Genomic DNA, 15,070 nt, shown 5'->3' with positions numbered 1-15,070 from the left:
AGATTCGGCATCACTGCAATATGACTGGAGACAGGCTTTACTTATACGGACGCCGTGCTTGTTTTGTTGTGTGGTGGGCTCGAAAAGGAAGGTCGTCTTTGATGTGGATGCGGAGCCTTTGTCTTCTCTTCTAACTTAATCTCAGAAAACTTCAGGTCGGTCGGGCGGCGGTCGGAAGATTGAAAGATCAAGATTTATGTAGGCGACGCCGGGCTCTACTAGTACTCACTGCCTACAACAGATCTCAGCACGCAAAAAATCTCGTCTATCAGCTTTCTCTCCTCGCCGAGGCTTTCCACAGACCGAAAGCAGCCCGCCGTCCTTGTTTTCGAGAGGTGGCCTCCATAATAGGCAATGAGAAGGACACATTTTGATCGTGACACAGCAGAATGCCAGTGATCGCCAATCCTCTCTGTCACCGTACAGTACTTGTCAAATTGTTCAATGTTCACTCGGGGTGATCGAGGAAATTTGCTTCCGTTCCGTTTGCGCGTGCGATGTCGCGGAGCACTGTGCGATTGAGAGGGAATGACGTCATTTTCAATGTTTGAGGGTGAATCTGGGTGAATACTTAGGGGGGTGGGTGGCGAGAGGAGGTTCGAATTCACAGGCCAAGGTTGTGGCACGCGTACGGCGGCCAATCGGGTGGATCCGGTTGACATGTTCGTACCGAGCTGGCGCTTGCTGTTGTTTCTTTGTTTCTCGTCGACTTTGTTATGCATCCTGAAGCTTGTCTGAAACACACTACAAATCTTACACATGTGGGCTTGTATTGGGGAAAAAAACTGACTTCTAGTACACCGAGAAATATCTGCTCGCTCGGTCTAGGGTTTTACAACTTCGCCTCGACATATCCGGGGATTCCTGGACCAGGGAGGTCCATAAATCCATAAACGGCTTCTTTCTTGTGACCACCGCTTGCATCCGCTTTGTTCTTCTGGGCATTCGTCCACTTGCTCAACTCTCTCATGAAAACCTCGACATTCTTCTCCTCGCCCAGGTCAATAGGCTCCTGATTCTTCCCTAGCTGCTTAATCTGCGCCCCTGCCGCTATAGTCGTCAACGAAACATCTGTCAAGTCGATCTTCTGCTCGACCGCACCCTTCACCTTACCCTCTAAAATCTCCTTGCACAGCAACGGTTCCTGACAAAGCGGACGTGCGATCCCGATTCCGGGGACGGTATTCAGAGCTTCCACCATCGCCCCCACCGTTTTGAACCCTCCGGTAACATAGACCTTGGTCTTCGACAGTCCCGGAACGATCTTCTCCGCGAACTCGATGAAGAACGCTTCCCGCTTCTTCGTGCTCTCCCTCTCATGATAAAACACGAGCTTCTCGTACGTCCCTCCCGAAAGCTCGACGAAATCGAACCTGTTCTCCTCCAAGATCTTGCATACCTCCCTCGCCTCATCCACACCGAACCCACCCTCTTGCCATTCGACGCTGTTGAGCTTTATACAGAGTATGAATCTCGGAGACGTCACTTTACGGATCGCTTGTCCGATTTCGACGACGAGGCGAGCACGATTGCGGAGGGAGCCGCCATAGGCGTCTGTTCGTTTGTTGGTCGTTCGGGAGAGAAATTGGGCGAGGAGGTAGCCGTGCGCGCCGTGCAGCTGGATACCGTCAAAACCGGATCGCTCGAGATATTCGGCGGCGTGGGCGAAGCCTTGGACGACGTTCGCGATCTCTTCGTGTGTCGCGGCGCGAGGTTTAGCGAATGTCGAGCCCAGGGCTGTGCCTATCCCGATTCACAGTTGGCATCATGTCAGCCACCCATCAAATGAATTTCCTGCGTGAATGGATATGCATACCTTTCAAATGAATGTCACTCGCAGAGATAGGATGTTCCTGCATCGTGTCGGGGACCTGTCGTCCAGGATGACTGACCTGAGCAACCAACAAACTCCCATACCTCTTCGCCTCCCTCGCCACATCTCTAAACCCTTCGAACCTCTCCCCCTCAAACTTCGCGTCTCTTGGAATGATCGCGTTCCCCGCAGCTTCGATATGCTCATAGTCGATCATAACATTCCCAGAAACCAACACCCCGACCGCTCCTTCGCCCCAACGCCGATAGACGTTCACGAGGTTCGTCGTCGGGATCCCTCGGGCGGCGAGACTGGTTGAGGACCATGTGCAGAGACGTTCGGTCATGGCGGATTTGAGGAAACGGTTTGGGGCGGTACGGCCTGAGAAGGCGAATTGTAGGGGTTGAGAGAGCGGGGTCGGGTCGACGTCGTCGGAGGGGTAGCGCACGGTCATGGTTGTGGTGTGGGTGGGTGACTGTGGGTGGGTGAGTGTTGGGTATGTACTTGTTCGCTTTATTTATATATGAAGACCTGGGAAGATCACATTGCGGCTGATAGTTTCTTTGACAAGGCCTGGTCTGGTCATAGAAGCGGCGCCTGTGGAGTTCCAGTTCTCAAGGATGAGCTCGTGTTGATGTGGATAGTCAGATTCCTAGTGACATGAGCGCAAAGTGTCCCGCGATGTTATAAATTGGTGTGCGTATCGAGTATTCGGTCGATGAATCATGGGCGGCCGAGTGCAGCTGGATTGGGTAGAGAGTCTGTCATCTGGTGAGTCTTTTATTTTTGTCTCTGCTTCGAATTGTGGTTCACACTGGCGCTTATTATGAAGCAGGGGCTTTAACTCCTTCAATCCTTGGTCTGCAACTTCGGTATGCCTCGTCGTGGGATGATTGGGGAACAGCCTTCAAAGCTTTGACCCCACGATACTTAACGTGGTCGATGAGTATTATTGCTCTCTTGTAGTCCGAAGGACGCCGGTTCAGCCCTCCAGCATGATCCTGTGCTTGCTACAGTCCGATTATGGTTCTCATCGTCCTTCAAAGTTCAATCCGGAAGAGCCTCCTTTCTCACGGTGCCACTGGGTTGCCACCTGTACCTCGTTGTGCTCATCCTGCACTTCCATAGCAAATTCGTTACTTATCAACTGCCAACACTCATCGATGCATCCTCAACCGAGTCCGGTCTGACTTTCTCGAGCATTTGTTGGTGATGACGCGTGGCGGCCCGATTCTTTCCCTTCTCCCATGCGACTCGAGGTCACCAACCGTGTCACCTGGTGCGAAGCGCGCGCATCCGAGTCCGACAAGAGAGCATCTTCACTGTTCCGTCGTCCTTCTTTCTTTATCCATCCTTGGCACGTATGGCGCGCGAATGCGAGATGGATGCTACCTAACACTGACCCCTCCATGTATTCATGGTTGATAGCACCAATAGTGTTTCTGTGGCATGGTGGTAATCAGCAGAAACCAGTATCTATCGCAAGCATGCTCTCGTGGCGAAATCGCCATTGTCGATCTTTGTTCGACGATCTTATACTATATTCATTTCGGTCCGCTGCAACCATGCTCTGTTGTGTGCAATTTCGGTGCCTGTCCTCGTCGGGGCCCGACGCGGTCCCATGACTTCTCACCGAGGAACGACCGCCCTCGTCCCAACATAAAACCGGCGCACTGACGTCGGCGTTCCTCAACTTGGCTGCACGCCATGTTCTTCCATGTTTTCTTCGCTCTGGTCACCTTGGCCTACAGCTCTCTACTAGCCTGCGCGTCATCCTACCTGGATCCTTCCGACCATTCTCTGTACCGCCGTAACTCTACCGGGTTGACCGATGAAGTTACTTGGGACCCCCACAGTCTCTCCATTCTCGGGCAACGCGTGTTCATACTTTCTGCTGAGATACACCCTTGGCGTCAGCCGAATCCTGATCTCTGGGCCGACGTGTTCCAGAAGGTGAAGGCAAATGGGTTCAACACCGTGTCTTTCTACGTGAACTGGGCGCTGCACTTTCCGACTCCTGATACAAACGGAACGAATGGCGATTGGCAGGAAGGTACGACGAGAGACTTGCAGAGGTTCATTAGCGATGCAGCGGATGCGGGGTTGTGGATGATAGCGAGGTGCGCCCTTGGAACGTCGTGATTTTGGTCGTAGGGCACTAATACTCTCGACGTAGGCCTGGCCCGTATATAAGTGAGTTCACCTCGATATTGGATGGCGAGCAGTTGGTCGATATGAATTGCTGTTGACAGATGCGGAGACCACGGGTGGAGGGTTTCCGGGATGGGTCGCAACGAATGTACCTGGCAGCTTGAGGACCGACGACGTCAATTATACCCAAGGTATATGGCCACCTTACTCAGACAATATTTGAACTGACTCAAACGATCAATAGCCTGGAAACCGTACATAACTGCCGTCTCGAAGATCTTAGCACAAAACCAGATCACGAACGGAGGGAACAGTGAGTTCTTTTGACTATAGGTACTCTAGCAAGACTTTAACAACGTTTTGAACGCATTTCCAGTCATCCTGGGTGAGTATCAATACGCGTTCGACTCGCTCTCACTTACTCTGACAATGATTCAGTCCAGGCAGAGAATGAATTCACCGCCGGCACCGGAAGAAGTGATTACATGCAGGACGTGATCAACACGTTCAGAGAGAACGGCATTGTTGTTCGTGCGTATTTTCAGCTGATGATCCTTGAAGCTCGATTCTCACGACTGCCTCATAGCTTTGACGTTCAATGATCAGGTACGTGCATGGAGGCCATGGACACATGTTTTCACTCAAATTCAAGCCGTTAATTCTCTTCGTATTTTCAGCATTCTGGCACTACAGGAAACTTCAGTCCTGACCTAGGCGGCAATGGCACAGTGAATATCTATTGGTGCGTCGCTTGTCGAGACTTCTCGAAATCTCATAATCATGCTCTGTTTCGCCCAGCGGAGATTCTTATCCTCAGTCGACCGGGCATAGCTGGGCAGTGGTCCAGACTATCTACCTCTCCGGGCACAAAGCGGTCGCTCCGAGCAACCCGTTGTGTCTAGCTGAGGTGCGCTTAAGGCCTTCTATTCTCCTTCATTCTCTGACTGTGAACCACATTGAGCTAGTTTGGTGGGGGCTTCCTCCTGAGCTGGGCGTCTGGAACCAGGAACGGCACAGGATACGAGAATCTCGGTACGTTCTTGAGACAATATTCTGAGCATCGCTTGACACTGAGAGTTCTATTCAATTGGTAATTTCAGAGATCGGTCAATACAACGCACAAATGGGTGAGTCACACCGTTAGAGGTTCTTCAATCAGAAGCTCGCTGATAAGCGTCACAGAGACCGTGTTTTACAAGGAGAACTAGTATGTTTCGCCTTCTAGCCTTTTAAATACTAGAGGTTAACATGCCTGTCAGCGCGGAGACCGCTACTATATTGAGTGGGATTATGCCATTTTTCGTTCACAGGTTCTCCTAAGGCTAAGTTTCCCACTTTTTAATGTCAAGGTATCTACATGACCTTTGGAGGAACCAACGTCGGCCAAACTGGGGAACCTACGGTGTACTCTAGCTATGATTATGGTGCAGGTGAGACGTTTGTCAAGACTGTATTAACTATCTCGGAGAATCTCAATATATTGTCTTAGGTATCAACGAGAACAGGGTGACAACCCCGAAAATGAATGAGATGAGACTTCAAGGTACGAATTCTCTGGTGTGGAGAGTGCCACTAGACGGACCGAAGCTTGGACATAGGATTGTTTCTACGCGCCTCTCGTGACTTCCTTGGAGCCATTCAAATCAGTAACGGGACAAACTACACCACGTCCACCTTGGTACATACCTCCGAAGTGAGAAATCTGGACACCGGAGCTGCATTCTATGTTATTAGGCATAATGACAGCACGTTCGTACATAGTCCTTCTGTGCCATGGCGTACCACTGAATTGGTATATTGCAGATCTACGGCCTTGACCACGACGCAAATAAATATCACAACATCCGATGGTTCGATGTTGGTACCCAGTCAAGGAGCCATCACTTTGAATGGGAGAGATAGTAAGATTCTCGTGACAGACTATGTCTTCGGTACTAGTAAGACAACGATATTGTACTCTACCGCCGAGTAAGACAATTTACCTTCTCCTTATATCTGTTCTGACTATGAATGTCTCTCACACCGCACAGGGTCATGACTTGGACTACGTAGGCCCACATTCCCTTCTCTTCTTTTTCGGACCCTTAACATATCACATATTTAGCATCGATGGGACGGACTTTGTTATCATCTACGCTGGTATCACTGAACTGGGAGAGACAGCCTTCAAATTCGCTTCGCAGCCTTCCGTTTCTGTGGCCTCAAGCGCTCAAAACGTCACTTCGACGTTTACAAACGGGACTCTCACCCTCAACTACGAGCTTCAAGGGTCGCAATACGTCAGCATCAATGGGAACGGGACGAATATCACTGTCGTGTTGTTGGACAAGAACACAGCAACAACATGGCATGCACCTGTCATCCCGGGTACGGGAGCGTTTGGACAGTTCTTCTCAGTTGGATCGAATGAAACGTAGGCGCTTCGGCTTCCTGTCATTCTTAAGAAGCTGACACTCACGCTCAAAACAGCGTCCTTGTTAATGGTCCATATCTAGTCCGAAACGCCAGCGTCTCAGGGCCTACACTTTCATTGGTGCGTCGATCATGATAGAAAGCCATCCTCCTTCTAATGACTGTTACTTTTTTCAGACCGGAGATCTTAACGAAACGACTAGCCTGGAGTTCTTTGCTCCCTCTTCAGTTTCTGCGCTCACTTGGAATGGCAACAATGTTGACATCACAAAAACGTCTCTCGGGTCGTTCACTGCCACCCTCGAGAGTGTATCTGCACCGGCGCTGCCATCCTTGGGCCCTTGGACAGTCTCTGGAAGGTAAGAGAATGCTCTCCTCGGATAAAGTTTCACCGTCGTGATAACTATAATGCATACTTCAGCCTCCCAGAAATAGCCAGAGACTTCGATGACTCGAATTTCACTACAGCTGATCAAACGACCACTAATGTGAGTGTTATGATATAACTCAAACATTTATCTCGTGACATCATGTTGACGCCGGTTCCAGTACACGAATTTACCACCTCTATCCGGGCCTGAAGTTCTCTACTCGCAGCAATACGGGTATAGTATTTTACTACCCAGTACGGATGACTCCCTCACATGCTCATAATCGCGGACACTTTCGTCTAGGTTCTACGGTGGCAATCTGATCTGGCGTGGTCACTTCAATGCATCTGGGTCCGAGACTACGGTCAACCTTCGCGTCATGGGTGGTTTCTGGTTCGGGTACTCTGCATTCCTGAATGGTGTGTTCCTTGGATCGAGTCAAGGCAACATCACTGTGAGCGAGACCGTGAATACATGGAGCATTCCCAATGGTACACTCGTGGCGGAAGAGGACAATGTGCTTGTTGTGCTTCAAGGTGTGTGAAGGATACTCTACTTATGATCATATCTCTGTTCAAACAATTATCTGCGATAGACCACATGGGGTACGTCTGTTTAACCATGACGAAAGTTTACTAGACCTTACCGCCGTTTGGCTGAAATCATCAAACAGTATCGTGGAGACAAGCAGTGAGTGATCCGAAATGTCGGCGTTTAACTCTGTAGTACATACTGACGGAAAACTTGCATGCTCCTCCAGCCAACAGTGGCAAAGAGCCTCGTGGAATCCGGCTCGCAACTATCACTGGTCCAGGCAGCAATGCCACCTTCACCTCTTGGAAGCTTCAAGGAAATCTTGTCGGTCTCACTCCATCCTTGTACGCTCGTAGTCGTGGGACTCAAGCTTCTCATTATCATTACAGGGAGGTGCCGCCAACGCTCCAGACAGCGTCAGGGGATACCTCAACGAAGGGGGTTTATACGCGGAGAGGATTGGTGCCCACCTGCCAGGCTTCGACGACTCTAAATGGTCCACGGGTACGCCGCTGGCCAGTGGAGGGGTCTCTACGGCAGGCGTGAACTTCTTCAGGACAACGTTCGACATGGTGCGTTCAAATTCAGTTATATTTAAGACCATAGATTTGGTTCTCGAGACTCTGAATGTTGTATCCACACACGTACTTTGGATAGCCATTAGCATCAGACGTAGATGCCCCCGTGCGTTTGTCGATCTCGCCTAGTGATATCACACAGAACTACCGCGTTCAGATCTACTTGAACGGGTATCAGCTTGGCAAGTATATCAACAACTTTGGGTAAGTAATCCCATTCTATCCGTTCGTAGGACATTCCTGAGGAAGCGAATTTGTATGTCTCCCTCATAGTCCCCAAACGATGTTCGTTCTCCCTTCCGGGTAAGTCTCGACTTCTATTTGGGGAGTCCTACTGTATCCCAAGACCATGCTGACTCTACTCTGTCCATAGAATATTGAAGCGTTCGTCCACGAATACGCTCGCGCTCTCTTTATGGAGCTTAGACGCCTCTGGAGCATCGTTGGCCGGCGTCGAGCTTGTCACGGATGGAACGTTCTCTACCGCCTTGAATTTGGTCGATAACGATCTCGCGCCAGATTATGAGGAGCAGGTTGCTTCGAGGCCGACAGACTTGCTCGTTTCACCCATGTGAAGTGCACTTGTATGGGTTTATTTAAAAGAATGTTGGACTACTAGCTGAAGTTGAGGTGAAGGCAGGCGATGTGGTTTATTGTCCACTATGTTCATATTATTGATTGAGTGCATCCACTGTCGCATGACTGCATTGCCGTCTTCACTGATTGCTACGACACTAACATTGTTACCGCCAAACAAAACATGAGACCAGGGGTAAGTAAAATAATAATAAACAGAGAAGAAACTTCCTTCACGAGGATAAATTCAACAACAACAACAAAAACATGCAAGCCCTGATTGCGAAATCACAGACCAGGACAAACACAGCGCGCACCGCAAGCTTCATCATCAACTACAGCTTCTCCACCATCTTCGTATCATGTTCGCACTTGATAAGCCCATAGTCCTCGACGCCGTCGGGTCGCCCAGCGATCGCAAGATGCAGCGGATATCTTACCACATTTTCCTCTCCTGCCCAGTCGAAGTCGATGATCTTCAGACGGTCCTCCGGTCTGCCTGGACGGTTCTCGATTATGATGTTCGTCTCCCGAATATCGCCATGGACAAGAGGCACTTCCTGTCCTTGAAGGATCTTGATGGTATCGTGGATCCTTTCGCGCACCTTCTTGGGCACGGGCTTTCCCTTTCGAACATATGCATCGTACAGGGACTCGCCCTCGATATACTCCATCACCACCAAGCGACGGTCGCCATAACATAATGTGGAATCCTTTGAGATCGGGCCGTAGAAGAAGAGTTTTGGCGCCAGTCCGTGTGAGGCTAGGACCCTGTGCGCTTCCCTGCCATATCGCTCCACGAACTTGACGACTACCCGTCTTCCGTCCTCGCTCTCGTCATTGTCATCGTCCTTGAAATCGTCCTCATCCCGTCCCAGGCTTTGGCTGTGTTCCTGCTGCTCCTCTTCGTTCACCGGGGCCCCTCCTTCTGTGTCGCGGGCCAGTGGAAGCTGATCGGCAAGGAACGTCACGCACCCCTTGTCGGACTCGAGTGGCTTCACGTATCGGAAATTGAAGGTCGCATTGTTCTTCGTGTAAGACATCACAGACGGAAAGAAGCGAAGGCTCCTGTCTATGTCGATAGACAGAGCAATATAGTAATCCCGGAGCTCGTTAACGGCAAGGCGAAGGGCGTAGAATCGTCGAGCAAGGCGTAAAGGAATCGCATCGTCAATGACACGACTGTTGCCAATCCACATGTAGTCCGTGAGTCTCTGGGCGATGACGCTAGACGTACACACGCAGCCTAGAATGACGAGCCAAGGCCCAGCGATGCCAACGACGAACGAGGGGCAGCAGCTCAGGTCGCGAAGTCGGTCGCGCTGGTGAGGACAGTAAGAGAGAAAATAGTCGGAATAGACTGAACTGAGACCCCACGCACGCTTGAATCAGACCAGAATGCCAGATATGACAGAGGACCTTCCACAGATGGATCACCCAACCATCCCAGTTCAGATTTCTCCTCCGCGATGACCAAGGCGGCTAGTTCAGCGGGTTGCTTGTCTCGAGAGATAGCTGCTATGTGATTCACTGAAGTCTTATGATGGTTCGCAATCTGGTTGACCCCATAGCCCAAAAGGTCGGCAAGAAGGCGGCGTATGCTACGTTCACAGTAGGCTTCGTGTGTGACGATAAGTGAAGCAGCCTCCATGATTCTGGCTGTCTGCCGTACGACGTCGTCCGGCACATCAAGGTCGGCCTTGCTGGCATTTGCGAGAAATCGTGCAAATACAGGATGGTAGAGTTCGACTGGGGGGGCCGCAGTTGGGCCATAACCAGCAGGATAACGACCGTCAAGAACGGGAGCTTCTCGCTGCAGGTCACTGTAGTTCGTTGACTTTGTGGTTACTGATGGTGACTTTCTCTTGCGTGCAGCATCGATAGTGCGTTTGTAATCTGTACATCGCGTGAGCACATGCCGACTAGCGAGATGAAAAATGGAAAATTACCCTTCTTTAGCTCTGAAAGGACATCATCCTCGTCCTCTCTGTCTGTCGCGCTCTTCGCTGCTGTCAGAGGACGAATCTCGACAACGAGGGTCGTGCGAGATGTACTCCAAGTGCTCTTGGTGGCCCTTAGAAGCTCGTATACTGTAAATTCGATGTCCATGTCCGTTGCGTTCTCACAGAACTCTGCGAGGTCGTTATTGTGCTCCTGCAGCTGATACTGTAGCTCGGCACCAGTCTTCACATTTATCTTTGGCTTTTCGGTGCGTCAGAAGATGTAAGAAAATCAGAACAATAAACGACTAACCTTCCATAGCACGACTTGATGTCTCTTCACGCCCTCCTCGCTCGCAACTTGCTTCGCCAAATCCGAAATGGTGTCCTTGTCTGAGATCTCTGCCGTATACCTGCTAAGAGACGCCTGCCTAGCCGATCTGTAGTAGAATAACAAGATGACTTTGGACTTGACCGCAGTCATAGTTGTACGATGCGGTGACTAGAGCAGCATGAATGTTGAATGTGGCGGAGGAGCGGAAGGCAGGCTTTGTTAGGGGCTTATGTCATCGGACCGGCAATATGGCTCAGCGACACCATGGCTCTGCTCATTGTTCAAGCTTCAGTTTGAACGAAGTTGATAGTCTCGAGCTCGCAAAGGCGAGAGTAGACAGAGATTTCAATTGGGCTCTCGCACGAGCAATAAGTACTGTAGCTGAACTTGAAGGCGGGCGACGTGGTTTATCCACTGTGTTCATTAATATTATTAATTGAGTGCGTCCACTATCGCATGAGGATTGCCGTCTTCACTAATTGCTATGACACTAACATTGTCACCGCCAAACCCGTCTATACACGAAGAAAACAACCGGAGTTGGCGTCTGGGTTCTAACAGAAGGAGTGCCACAGTAGCGTGCAGTGAGCCGGGCCAGAGTTGGGCCGCCACACTAATTTTGGAACAGCGTCTGTGTACTCATTCCCTTATTTCGTTCACCGACAACCACGATGGTACAGCGTCGACCACTCGCTACAGTGTTCATCATAAAGCCTAGGACCACGTATGCCGTTTGGACCGCCTTCGCTTTGCCAAAACGATTGTGCGCCGTTCCCTGGCCCCAAGTTAGTCCGACCCATGAAGCATGATTCGTTCGCCCAACTTGATATCTGGACAATCGTCAGCTTGTAACGGTCAGGGTGACCCTACCATTAACTCAAAATACCCATCAACTCAGCTGGCTTATTCACGACCTCTGAACGTACTCATAGATCAACGCTATCGAATCCTGCTAGCTGCAAGGTCTCGGGGTTGCTCACTCCGGACGACTGCTCGTTGTGTTGCACACCTCGGAGGTATCGTCAACTCGCCAACACGACGATGATCAATCTGACTGCTATGACGCACAATCGGAATGCTTGTGCTCACTCGGGAGTTTTCGTGTATGCTTCTCGAAACACAACTATAAAGGACCACTCAAAGCTTCACGAATCGACAGACATCTCGACATACGCTTCTTCTCCTTCTTCAGTTACTCACACTTCTGAGTTTACGACAACCCCTTGATCTTCTGCTTCATTCAATATGTCCAGCGACAACACCAAGTTTTCCATCTCCATTGTCGGCGGCGGCATTTGTGGCTTGCTCTGCGCCATTGCTCTAAACAAGGCTGGCATAAAGGTCGACGTATTCGAGGCTGCGGTGAGCACGGGATCCACTTCCTCATATATTTTCAACCGTTCGAGCCTTTATATCAGCAGGTTGCTGATTTTTGAATGTGCGACGATGTCTTGCTTGCTATAGGCGCAATATGGCGAAGTCGGTGCTGGTGTTGCGCTCGGTGCGTAGCCTGGCCTAAGCTGGTTTTTTTGGTGGATGGATCTGACGATGTTATGTATTGCACAGGCCCAAATGCGGTCCGAGTCTTGAAATCTTTTGGTGTTCTCGACGAGATCATTGCTTGCTCGGACGAGTCCGCCGCGGACATGAAGACTTTCAACTTCATTTACGGAACAGACAACAACGACTTCATCTACCACGTATGTGTCCCAGTTACCTTGCACTAGTTCACAGCTCATTGGCAAACCTTGAATTCTAGTACCCTGCTCGAGACGATGACATTGCCCTTGGTGTGCATCGGTGTGTCTCTCCTCGAGTTCCTGCACAATTCAGGGCATACTAACCCGTCTAATGCCTTTCAGGGCCGGACTTCTCGACGCACTTGCAAAGTTCCTGGACAAGAAACTCGTTACGGAACACTTCAACAAACGCTGCATCTCCGTTACTCCCTCCACTGTTAACGCCTCCCGCACTGTCCTCCATTTCACGGATGGGACGACCCACGAGACTGATGTAGTCATCGGCGCGGATGGAATCAAGTCAGTCATCTTTCAGAGTAGAATACCGTACCGTCTATGGGGGAAACTGTCACTGACCATGATTATTTTTGAATGCAGGAGTGTCGTCCGCGCGGCTGTTGTCGGCGAAGAGACGGCGAAGAAGTCTTTGCAGTACACGAACACGGTCGCGTATCGTGGATTGATCCCTATGGAGGAATTGAAGAAGAAAGGTGTGAAGATGGAGGTATCGCCCGATCCGCTAGTCTGGACTGGCTACAATAAGGTAAATATTCGATTGGAATCTATCTTGTCCCGAGACTACCGTCCTAACTAGAATTATGCCTGCGCCACAATAGCACTTCATCACCTTCCCGATCAAACAAGAGAGGATTGTACGTCCTTTTCACCTCTGATGACTGTGTATACAAACACCTTCTCATCAAATCTTCCTCTTCCTATCCCTCCTCGTACTTTGCCCGCCTCTGTAGCTCAATGTCGTCGCCTTCGTCTCTGATAACACTATCCCCATCGGTGCCACTTCCCTCCCGCCACACGCCCCCTGGGTCGAACAAGTTCCCCAACAGGAGCTCATCGCTGCCTACTCAGACTGGAGCGACGACGCGAAGAAGATTCTGGAATGTATCAAAGAGCCGGCCAAGTGGTCGATTCATAATATGAACCCGCCCCTGGAGAGTTATGCCAAGGGGAGGGTGGTGTTGATTGGTGATTCCGTAAGTTTCCTCCTCTATTCTGAATCTTCCGTCGATTGTCCAGGGGTCGGCAGAGTTGGGTTAATGATTTGATGGATTATATTCGTTGATACAGGCTCATGCGATGTTGCCACATCTGGGGTCGGGAGTTGGACAGGGTATCGAGGATACCTATGTTCTGACTCAACTTCTTACGCACCCCGAGACTAATCTCTCCAACATCGAGGTACGAATTGCTTCTGAATTTATCTCCCACCACTGATTTACCACTGTAACTTCCCTTACGTATGGCGATTTTCCTACCACAGGCCGTCTTCCAAGCCTATAGCCGTCTTCGTGTTCCCCGTGCCACCTTCGTCCTACAAAGCAGCACACGAGCCGGCAGGATCTACGAGTCCTTCGGGCCCTCCGGATACACCAAAGAGGGCATCAGGAAGGACTTTGCGAACATGTATGAGCAGATTTGGCATCATGATTTGCAAGGAGATGTAGACGAGGCGTTGGCGAAGTTGAGGGAGGAGAAGGCGTTTGCGCCCTATTAGGCACTGAGATACTGTACCTGATGTGCTTGTTCGACCTCGTGTGGTTCTGCTTCGTGATTCTGAGTAGCTATAGATGTGTATCGCAGTGGCAGTTTTCATGTCGGGGTTTCGCCACAATACGTAAGGAGGTGGCGAAAGATTGATTTGTAACGAGGCGATCGTGGTGACTCGAGAATTCCATTCTCTCCGAAACTTCACTGCGTTTATACCTACAGACATCATATATATAGCACACATTATGTCGCATCCCAAATTGCCCTCTCTTTCTCAAATCGTCGGTAACTCTGATGTATCTGACGAGCGCAACGCCCTCACCTCCGCGTTATCCACCCTCTTCGAACCTTCACCCATTCTCCTCACGAAACTCGTCCCTGAACTCCATCCAAAGCTGCACCAACCATCCGAAAGACCTACACCTCTGACATATAACTCGCTCATTGACTTCGCTCGGGATACGATCTCATTATGGTCGATCGAAGACCAGGCATCTTTCGTCGGTGCTCATCCCCGGATCGGTGAAGTGAGCAATCTTTCGGCTTTGAGCGCAAGTGAACAGGCTGCGCGAGCGACACCGCCTGAGGTTTTGGAGAGGTTGAAGGTATTGAATGAGGCGTATGAGAGGAAGTTTGAAGGCCTGAGATACATCACGTTCGTGAATGGAAGGAGCCGGAAGGAGGTTATGCAGGAGATGCAGGAAGTTCTCGGCGTCGGGAACAAGACTTTCGGGCTGGAGGATATTGGAAAGGTGAAGCAGGGAGATGAGGAGTATCTGACTGAGTGTCGAAGAGCGGTGGAGGATGTGGCGAAGATTGCGAAGAGTCGACTGAGTGCGTTAGGTGTGGATGGGGATGTGGCGTTCTTGGAAGCATAGGAGACGTGAAAGGGCGTATGTTAATGTTGCCTGCATGTATCTTTCTTGGGATTAATTTTGTATAATTAATCTGGTATATCTTGACATGGTGCAGAATTGGTGCTAGACTCTGTCAATGTTGTATTGAAGCTTGAGGGGTCACCCACGTTCATACGAGCCTGTTTTCGGATCAAGGGACATTGCGCGCTTGGTATATATACACCGGTTCCTGATGAACATAGACTCTTAATATTGTGCC

The 15,070-nt window shown here is 50.3% G+C and overlaps 5 protein-coding genes across 5 annotated transcripts; 3 read left to right on the top strand and 2 right to left on the bottom strand.

Annotated features, from left to right (window-relative positions):
* Nucleotides 1–832: 832 nt before the first annotated feature.
* On the bottom strand, nt 833–2,267 carry STEHIDRAFT_111210 (FMN-linked oxidoreductase; the record flags this gene model as incomplete). Its single annotated transcript, XM_007304347.1, has 3 exons — nt 833–1,743; nt 1,817–1,871; nt 1,893–2,267. 3 exons carry the CDS (start codon nt 2,265–2,267, stop codon nt 833–835), a joined length of 1,341 nt encoding a protein of 446 aa, XP_007304409.1.
* A 1,253-nt stretch (nt 2,268–3,520) lies between these two features.
* STEHIDRAFT_97552 (glycoside hydrolase family 35 protein) lies at nt 3,521–8,548 on the top strand (the record flags this gene model as incomplete). Its single annotated transcript, XM_007304346.1, has 31 exons — nt 3,521–3,933; nt 3,990–4,006; nt 4,066–4,155; nt 4,209–4,277; nt 4,341–4,349; nt 4,403–4,495; nt 4,551–4,570; nt 4,642–4,706; nt 4,763–4,871; nt 4,930–4,996; nt 5,065–5,091; nt 5,147–5,171; nt 5,224–5,246; nt 5,314–5,394; nt 5,454–5,507; nt 5,563–5,713; nt 5,768–5,932; nt 5,995–6,012; nt 6,069–6,377; nt 6,434–6,497; nt 6,554–6,735; nt 6,798–6,864; nt 6,926–6,981; nt 7,051–7,283; nt 7,343–7,352; nt 7,421–7,437; nt 7,508–7,605; nt 7,671–7,853; nt 7,939–8,063; nt 8,133–8,162; nt 8,233–8,548. The coding sequence occupies 31 exons, from the start codon at nt 3,521–3,523 to the stop codon at nt 8,432–8,434; spliced, it is 3,072 nt and encodes a 1,023-aa protein (XP_007304408.1). The 3' UTR covers nt 8,435–8,548.
* Nucleotides 8,549–8,630: 82 nt separating this feature from the next.
* STEHIDRAFT_79390 (uncharacterized protein) lies at nt 8,631–10,793 on the bottom strand. Its single transcript, XM_007303994.1, has 4 exons — nt 10,689–10,793; nt 10,385–10,637; nt 9,817–10,331; nt 8,631–9,757 (listed from the first exon to the last, which is right to left on the bottom strand). Exons 2-4 carry the CDS (start codon nt 10,542–10,544, stop codon nt 8,771–8,773), a joined length of 1,662 nt encoding a protein of 553 aa, XP_007304056.1. The 5' UTR covers nt 10,545–10,637; nt 10,689–10,793; the 3' UTR covers nt 8,631–8,770.
* A 1,161-nt stretch (nt 10,794–11,954) lies between these two features.
* STEHIDRAFT_168688 (FAD/NAD-P-binding domain-containing protein) lies at nt 11,955–13,961 on the top strand (the record flags this gene model as incomplete). Its single annotated transcript, XM_007304345.1, has 10 exons — nt 11,955–12,071; nt 12,174–12,210; nt 12,276–12,409; nt 12,469–12,509; nt 12,572–12,748; nt 12,827–12,992; nt 13,066–13,101; nt 13,198–13,440; nt 13,535–13,645; nt 13,728–13,961. 10 exons carry the CDS (start codon nt 11,955–11,957, stop codon nt 13,959–13,961), a joined length of 1,296 nt encoding a protein of 431 aa, XP_007304407.1.
* Nucleotides 13,962–14,199: 238 nt separating this feature from the next.
* On the top strand, nt 14,200–14,862 carry STEHIDRAFT_147259 (uncharacterized protein; the record flags this gene model as incomplete). The annotated part of the gene is made up of 1 exon (XM_007304344.1): nt 14,200–14,862. The coding sequence occupies one exon, from the start codon at nt 14,200–14,202 to the stop codon at nt 14,830–14,832; it is 633 nt and encodes a 210-aa protein (XP_007304406.1). The 3' UTR covers nt 14,833–14,862.
* Nucleotides 14,863–15,070: the final 208 nt, after the last annotated feature.

Source organism: Stereum hirsutum (assembly GCF_000264905.1).
Source record: "Stereum hirsutum FP-91666 SS1 unplaced genomic scaffold STEHIscaffold_7, whole genome shotgun sequence".
Lineage (NCBI taxonomy): Eukaryota > Fungi > Basidiomycota > Agaricomycetes > Russulales > Stereaceae > Stereum > Stereum hirsutum.
Note: the sequence above shows the minus strand (reverse complement) of the source record. Positions and strands in the feature narration are given on the sequence as shown.